General features: G+C 55.9%; 1 protein-coding gene across 8 annotated transcripts in view; it reads right to left on the bottom strand.

Moving 5' to 3' along the window:
- Window positions 1-112: 112 nt before the first annotated feature.
- Window positions 113-8,081, bottom strand: part of STAT3 (signal transducer and activator of transcription 3) — a 64,312-nt gene continuing 56,343 nt past the window's right edge. For 4 of the 8 annotated variants that reach the window (XM_070060679.1, XM_070060678.1, XM_070060680.1 and 1 more), the window contains 7 exons: window positions 7,531-7,583; window positions 7,201-7,295; window positions 6,950-7,089; window positions 6,272-6,484; window positions 3,497-3,539; window positions 3,100-3,212; window positions 113-2,229 (listed from right to left, as the gene is read on the bottom strand). In XM_070060679.1, coding sequence (XP_069916780.1) covers window positions 2,174-2,229; window positions 3,100-3,212; window positions 3,497-3,539; window positions 6,272-6,484; window positions 6,950-7,089; window positions 7,201-7,295; window positions 7,531-7,583 — 713 coding nt within the window. In that variant the 3' untranslated portion in view covers window positions 113-2,173. The remainder of the gene's footprint in view (window positions 2,230-3,099; window positions 3,213-3,496; window positions 3,540-6,271; window positions 6,485-6,949; window positions 7,090-7,200; window positions 7,296-7,530; window positions 7,584-8,081) is intronic. The other 4 variants (XM_070060681.1, XM_051824991.2, XM_051824990.2 and 1 more) reach the window with 3 other exon arrangements.

Below are 8,081 nucleotides of genomic sequence, written 5' to 3'. Positions count from 1 at the left end.
CAGGACGCCGCGGGGGAGGCCCCACGCCCACACCTTGTCACCTGGCCAGACTGTGACCCCCGTGACCCCTGGCTCCTCCACTCACCCCCGACAGCACTGCCAGGCTCTCAGATTGTTCCTATATAACTTTTATTTCTGGAAGTTAAAGTAGATACAGCAATATACAAAAAAACCAAAAACAAAAAACCCACAATAATATAAATTTTTACACTATGAAGTATACATTGGAATTTGAATGCAGTGGCTGGGACAGCAGCTTACAAACCACTGTGGTAGGTAGGTTAAGCGCTCCATGGGAATCCCTCGGCAGGGCTGGGGTTGGGCAGGGGCAGTGGAGAGAGCGGCCAGGGCCTGGGGACTCTGTTCTTTAAGGGAGGGACCGGGGCAAGGCCAGCTCCTCTCAGAACTTCTGCTACAATCAGAGTTAGCCCAGATACGCATGCTACCTAGGGCCAGGAACTTGACAGTGAAGCCCAGACGCGTGCCCTAGGTCCCCAGGACCTACTGTAAGCTCGAGTCCGCTTTTCTCAACAGTCTCTGGGGGTCAGCGTTAAGCTTATTATGTACGAGAAGTGTTGCTGCGGAAGGGAGCTTGGGACTACGAATCAGCCCCCCTCCCCCAGGCAGGAGGACAGGGATGCCCAGCGGCAAGCCCCATTCATCTTGGAGAGAAGGTCCTCACCCTTTAATTCAGAAACTATAGCGAAACTGGGTCCAACAGACAGAATTCCACAGGAGCTCTACCAACCAAGGCAAGGCAGCTTTGAGTCACCAAATCGGGCCATGCCTCTGGGTCAGAGAAGGCCCTCCGAGCACACCACTGAGTGGTCCAGAATGCCAGCAGAGGCCAGCCGCCCGCCTCAGGGCCCGCACGGAGGCCATAACAGGTGCAGGCACTCTGGCTGCCCGGCCTCATCTGTGAGTCACCACTAGCCTTGGGGAGGCCCTCACACGAGGGCAGACTGTGAGTTCATCACCAGGAGGCCTTTGCCCTGTGTTAGCCAAGTGGAGACAGCATTGCAGGTGCTGCTGGAAGTCACGGAGAAACCGGGGCGAGAACCGTATTCCCTGAGCTCAACCAGACACTTGGCTAAGGCCCCACAGCCTGAGTCACGTCCGACCTGCAACCCCCACTCCCTCTGCTCCTGTGAGGTCCCAACAGCAGGGCTCCCAGAGCAAACAGGATGAGGGACCTCGGACCCAGGAGGCGGTGACCCCGGAGGGCCAGGTGGGCCATGGAGGGAAGCCAGGCTACCCCAGCCCCGCAAAGGCACCCGGAGCAACACCAAGGCTCCGGGGCGGGATGTCAGTCCAGGGAGAGAGGGTGCGGCTCTCACACCCTCTGCCCAGGCTTGCCCACCAAAAGGCCACCATTACAGAGGAAAATAAAAATCTGTTTATAAAAAAAAGTCTAAAATGGGCAGGTTCTCCTTAAACCTTCTTATGTCGAAACCGACGGCCAAGCCACAGCTTCAAAGGTCCATCAAGGGTCTGACCTGAAGCCCATTTCATAAATTATCAGCCTAAGAAACCGAATGCTTAGAGCACCAAGGAGGCTGCTGAGTTTTGTTTTCTTAAATACAGAAAAGGCTACGCTGCTGAGACAGTGTTTGTGTTTTTTTTTGTTTGTTTTGTTTTTTGTTGTTGTTGTTTTTCCCCTTTAATTCTCATTCTTTAATTTAGAAGGAAACCTAGGGGCTTAGCCAGTCCTGTCTTCTATTTGGACACTAGCAAGGTTAAAAGTGCAAGGCCAGGAGTGCGCAGCTACAGGCGGCCTGGGCGCGAGCTCGCAGGAGTGGGCAGGCGCTGCGGGCGCAGGAGGCACTTGTCTGGCGGCGGCGGCGGCGACGGCGACAGAGCGGAGAAGGAGGGCAGGGACGAGCCGACGCAGACGCTTCCTCTCTCCCGCCGGCAGCCCACTTCCACACCCCCTGCACGGCCTCAGCACAATTCGTTTTTGCATCTAGATAAAAGCGTATCACCCACATCCACGCATTTCTCTATTTTAAAAAAGTGCCCAGATTGCTCAGAGATAGCAGAAGTAGGAGATTTTAAAAAAAAATCTGGAACCACAAGGTTAGGAGTTTCAGGTGGTCGGGGGCTGGGCTGCTTGAGGGGCGGTGGACCACGGGGAGGTGCCTCAGTCAGCTCTGCAGCTTCTGCTCCCAGCTCCTCACATGGGGGAGGTAGCGCACTCCGAGGTCAACTCCATGTCAAACGTGAGGGACTCTGCAGGGACACACAGGGACGTGGGGTCAGCCGCCCGACCCTGCAGCTCGCAGCCACACCCCCAACCCCTCAGACGACCAGAGGACGGGGCTCTTGGCCCCCGCAGCTGCCAAGCCTCTTCCTGCCAGACGCGCTCCCCTGCTCTCAGGGCCCTGTCTCCTCCGCACCTGAACCCCGTCCCAGCTTTCCGAGTGTAGATGGAAGGCTGCCCAGTCTAACACGGCAGCTTGCAGCCACGTGCGACACGGGGCTCACACACCACGGCTAGGCCTTGTCAAAAGCTCACTGCAGGTCTGACTTTGTAGGGAAAAGAACAATGAAGGGGCCGGTGCCGTGGCACTCTGGATTAAGCCCCCACCTGGAACCCCAACATGCCGTATGTGTGCAGGTTCAAGTCCCGGCTGCTCCCCTTCCGTTCTAGCTCCCTGCTAATGCACCGAAAAAGCAGAAGATGGCCCAAGTGCTCAAGTCCCTGCCATCCACATGGGAAACCGGAGGGAGTTCCAGGCTCCTGGCTGGGACCTGGCCCGCCCTAGCAGTTGCGGACATTTGGACGAGCTCTCTCTGTTTTTCCCTGTCTCTGTAACTCTACCTTTCAAACAAAAATAAACCTTTAAAAAAAAAAAAAAAAGAATGGAGAAAGATCAGTTTCTTACACGCTGAGATGACAGGAAGTTGGATATACTGAGTAAATACATCGTAAAGAGTTAGCTGCACCTGTTTCTTTTTCCTATTTTTAACACGGCCACTAAGAAATGTGAGAGCGCTGCCCCGGAATTTCCTCCTGCCAGCGCAGGTGACGCGTGAGTGGGCGGGTGTGGGGGCTGACTTCTGCCACGGGGCACGGCCTGGGCAGCACCCGATACTCACCAAACTGCCCTCCTGCTGAGGGCTCAGCACCGTCACCATTATTTCCAAACTGCATCAATGAATCTAAAGTGCGGGGGGACATCGGCAGGTCAATGGTATTGCTGCAGGTCGTTCTGTAGGAAACGGGGAGCGGCAGGAGGGGAAAGGGCCGGGTTGACAAGACACAATGGAGGAAAAAAAAAAAAGAACAAAACACACACACACAAGCCATCAAACTCTGGTCTCCAACAGAAAAATAAAAGCTCAAGCTTTTTCAACACACAAGGTCACTTTGAGTCCTGCACGTAGCCCAGGAACATCCACCCTTCACAGAACACCTCTCACCTGGCATCCTACTCCTGGGAGGTAACTGAGGACATTAGAAAGAAACGCAAAACCAAGAGGGTAAGCCACTTACGGTGTCACACAGATAAACTTGGTCTTCAGGTATGGGGCAGCACCTGGAAGAAGAAAGCTGGGCTTACTGAGCGTGACCTCACTCGGAGTGCAGGGCGGGAAGGGGCCGTCTCCCACCAGGCCGGGCAGAGGTTGTCTGGAAACCTCCTGCCACCCGGCCGCCCTCCCAGGCTCTGGGCCACGTGATGCGCTCGGTCCCTGCAGCTCTCAAGTTCAATACTTCCACGAAGCCTTCCTGAGCTGCATGCACTTTCCAGCATGCCCTTGTCCTGCCTGGGCCTACACTAATGCTGACCCGGTGTTCACTCCTCCCCTAGGTTGTGTGAACAGTTAACCGCCTCCGCGTGGTCTGGGGATGCTACTCTGGCCTGGTGGTATCTCTCAGATAACTGCTCTGCACGTGGGGACCAAGCCTATGTGTGGTCTTTGCACGGCATCCAAGACTAGGGTTACCAGGTCTTCAAAGGAACAGAGTCTGCAGACGCCTGTGGCTCCAAAGCCAAGGGCGTTCCTCCTGTCCCCATCAGCATCAGCCTGCCTCGCCCACACGCTGGAGGAGGGCACTGCGGACGTCCCAGCTGCATAAATCTATCAAGCAAACAGCAGCTTCCCTACTCAGGGGAGAGGTCTTCTGGTGCAACTGGCTCAGCCAGCAAACTAGCAGGCGAGGCCTGGGCTCGTCTTCAGCGGCTAAGAGACCCAGGACAATGGAATCTGTATCTGTCTTTCTCTCTCTCTCTCTAGCATAAAATAAGAGGGGAAAGAGAGGCGCTGACTACCTGTGGGCCCTGCCATTGATGGTACTTGTTCTATAGTTTAAAAAGTGAGGACTTGAATAACTGAATCATGGATGCTGACTGCCTACGCGGCGTGAACTCTGGGGAGGTACGGAGGATAAAGCATTTAGGAAGCACAGGACGCGATGGGGTGGGCAAGAGAAGGAATCGTATAGCGGGGGGCTCACGGAGGGGCTCAGGGAAACAGGGACCAGGCGCAGAGGCTGGTCTGAGAGGCCTGCAAGGTGGCCACTCGCGTTCATTTTGGCTCAAGAAACTGAATACTTCAGAGAGGATGGCAGAGGGTAAGGCAGGTTCTGGGGTCTTACAGAGCAGGCCTGAGGGGAGCTGATGCCCTAGATGGAAAGGGGTTTAACTCCCTACGAGCCAGACAGCTGAGAAGGGACAGCAGACACAAGGATGAGCGGCAGCCTCTGGGGGCTCCGCACAAGGCTGGAGTATCTCCAAGTGGCTCAGAATCCCTCCCTCCAGCCAAGGGGACACCGTGTGGGCTCACGGTGGAAAGGGAGGAGAAAGGACCGGGAAAGACCCATCTCTGAGACTCTCACACGTAACATGCGTGCAGGCCCCCCCCTCCGCCCAACGGCAATGCACACAGCAAGACCCTCGGCGCACCCTGGCAAGGGAGACACGGCCCCAGACCCGCAGCTGGGATCCTGCAGCCGACCTTAGTGCACAGGCCCGGCGCTTGGGCCAAGGGCAGTGCGAGAGGGAACAAAGGGAGCGTGAGAGGGGCTGATAGACCCGACTCCCAACTGAAGCGCAAGGTGGGGAGAGAGATAAGCAGAGACAGGAAGTCAGAGTTAAACCCTCCACTGCCTAGCGAAACTCCACACCAGAACAAAGGGAAAGCCAACCGTCGGCGAGCTCAAACCCCTCTTCCCCGCCCCCAGAAGTCCCTCGGAGGGAGCGCCTATGAAAAAGCGTGTGTGAGATCTGGACAAAACCAGTTTGCTTTTTTAAAGAAACTACTCATGCAGGGAAAACCAGCTCCAAAGGAGCGCGTTAAAGAGCCCACCGCTGGCTCCATGAGTAAGAAAAGCCAAATAAGAACCAAGACTCGGGACAGGCGTTCGCTTAGCCTAATGGTTAAGCCGGTGCCGGCTGACACGCCTGCGTCCCACACGGTGGAACGGGCTCGGAGTCCGGGCTAACGCAGACCCGGGAGGCGGCAGTGATGGCTCAGGTAACGCGTGAGCCTTTGCTAAGGCCCCTGCAGGTATCTGGGGAGTGAATCAACAGATGGGGGCACTCTGTCTCTCAAAGAAGGAAGGAAGGAAATTCAATTTTAGAAAAGGGAAAGAAGAATGCAAGCCAGAGGCTGCTCCTCAGGACAGGTGCGGGGACAGCCAGCCAGAGTTGGAGTGGCAAGCGTGTGATGGACGCAGACAGGAGGGCTCCCCCTACCCACGGTTCACACCAAGGACCCAGGGGCCACAGGTGTAACGTATCTCTTCCTCTCCCTCTGTCACTGTCTTTCAAATAAATAAATCTTTAAAAACTGATTTTAATAGCCGCACATCCTACATGCGAATCCCACACCCCTCGCACCGGCTGCCTTCACCCCTGCGAGCCCTCCTCCGCGGTGCTCCCTGCTCTGGCACCGCCAGGCCCGTGTCCTCCAGGAAGCTTTGCAGTCCTCCTGCCACTGCTCCGGTGCTTTGCGGGGCTCAGGTCTCCGTCCCGGCCCTGCTGGCACCCCCAACACAGGAAGCACCGTGCTAGCTGGGCATCCAGTCCTCTCACGTTTCGTGGGCAGGGGTGACCTATTTCCCCATTCAGACTGGGGTGCTCCCTGTGGGGCAGGGGCTGGCCACCCGGAGTCCACTCTTCTCTCAAATCACATCGGCCACGGCCAGCAGCGCCTGGCGAGCTCCTCCCCAGGAGGAGAACGAGGGTCTCCCAGGTTATTCCGCCAAGGACCCCGCAACCTGCAGCTCCTCCCAAGAAGGAGGACGGGAACGTGGAAAATCAACAACTACCTGGGTCAGCTTCAGGGTGCTCCTGGCTCTCCGGCCGACAGTACTTTCCGAACGCCTCCTCCTTAGGAATGTCGGGGTAGAGATAGACGAGTGGAGACACCAGGATGTTGGTGGCGTCCATGATCTTATAGCCCATGATGATCTCAGCAAACGACATGTTGTTCAGCTGCTGCTTGGTGTACGGCTCCACCGACTGGATCTGGGTCTTCCCTGTCGCACGAGGTGGGAAGGAGAGGTGCTGGCACCTGCGGCTAGGCGTACTCCCACAGCATACTCCCCCCAGGCGTGTCTCCTTGGTGGGGACAGACCTATGGCAGGCCAGCGCTCGCGCCCCTGAATACCCCTCCCTGTGGCCTGGCACTGTGGAAAGGGCCAGGATGACTATGACAGAGACTATCATTTTGGCCATAGGCAACAGACCGGAGTAAGATGTGTTAGTGAGGGTAGGCAAGAAAGAGGATGAAGAATAAAAAATTTCAACTGCAAATTTCTTGGAACACACTGCTCACTGGAACAAGCGAAACAGACTGGCAAGTCAATCTTTCAGACGCAGGAGTTCAAAGGTGGCCGCACCTGTCTGCGTGGGGCAGGGGAGTGTGAGGCCATCTCTGCCCGCCAGAGGGCAGCAGTGCTCAGAACCAGCCCCGCCGCGAGGGAGCAGCAGAGCTCACTTACCACTGATGTCCTTCTCCACCCACGTGAAGGTGACACCTCCCTCTTTGCTGCTTTCGCTGAATCTCAGTAGGAAGGTGCCTGGGGGCTTGGTGCTCAGGATGGCCCGCTCCCGCTCCTTGCTGATAAAGCCCATTATGTACCTGGAGCCGGAGAGGAGGACAGCATTGCTGGGGCTCCAGGCCATTGGTCCCGGGCCTTGGGGCTGAGAGGCAGGTGACTTGGCTACCCCGGGCGCTCTCTGCTCAACCTACCCTTCATTCCAAAGGGCCAGGATATACTTTTTCACAAGGTCAATGATGTTGTCCAGCCAGACCCAGAAGGAAAAGCCCTTGCCAGCCATGTTTTCCTGAAGAAAATAATGGGGAAATCAAGTCCATCGCCACCCCAGCCTTTTCTCCCTGGGGCAGAGGGCACTGCCCAAAAATACCTCCTTAGGTCCCCTGCCCTCAAGGAGGTCCTAGAAGCCACTGGACCAGAAGTCACTGGCCTGAAGGCCCAGCAAGCACTATGCCCATCTTTTAGGGACGCGCTCCCATGCTCACTCCCAAGAGACAACAGCAAGGAGTAAAACGGTTGCTTACTTTGCAAAATTTAGCCCATGTGATCTGACACCCTGAATAGTTCACACCAGGTCCTGAAGGGACAAAGAAGAAAAGTAGCAAATGTTCAGCTCTGAGTCAACACCTTACTTCTTAGCACACACACTTGGCCCGTAACAGGCCATGGAGCTACTGGCTGTCACGTGTCTGCAGGCTGCCACTGCCATTCGTGTCCACGCACACACGCACATGCACACACCCTCTCCCATCCCTTGGCCCTCCAGGGCTGCTGTGCAGCTGGGCAGAGGTAGCGGATGATGGGGAGCAGCAGCACACACCATCAAGCTGACAGAGTTGATGGCAGCACCAAAGTTATCCATAGTCCAGGTGACACACAGAGCATTCTAGAAACTTTCTCCAGGGGAGAAAAACTTCAAACTAGGCTACAGTTTATCGAAGAAATGGACAGAAAACATCAGGTCTTCAGCACCACCTTCTGAGAAACACATTAAATATCCTAAAAGGATGGGGCAGGCACTCAGTGTAGTGGTTGACTCACCACTTGCACCCCATTATCAGAGTGCCAAGTTCAA

This window comes from Oryctolagus cuniculus, chromosome 17 (genome assembly GCF_964237555.1).
Source record: "Oryctolagus cuniculus chromosome 17, mOryCun1.1, whole genome shotgun sequence".
Classification (NCBI taxonomy): domain Eukaryota; kingdom Metazoa; phylum Chordata; class Mammalia; order Lagomorpha; family Leporidae; genus Oryctolagus; species Oryctolagus cuniculus.
The sequence above is the reverse complement of the archived record's forward strand: the minus strand, read 5'-3'. Positions and strand labels throughout refer to the sequence as shown.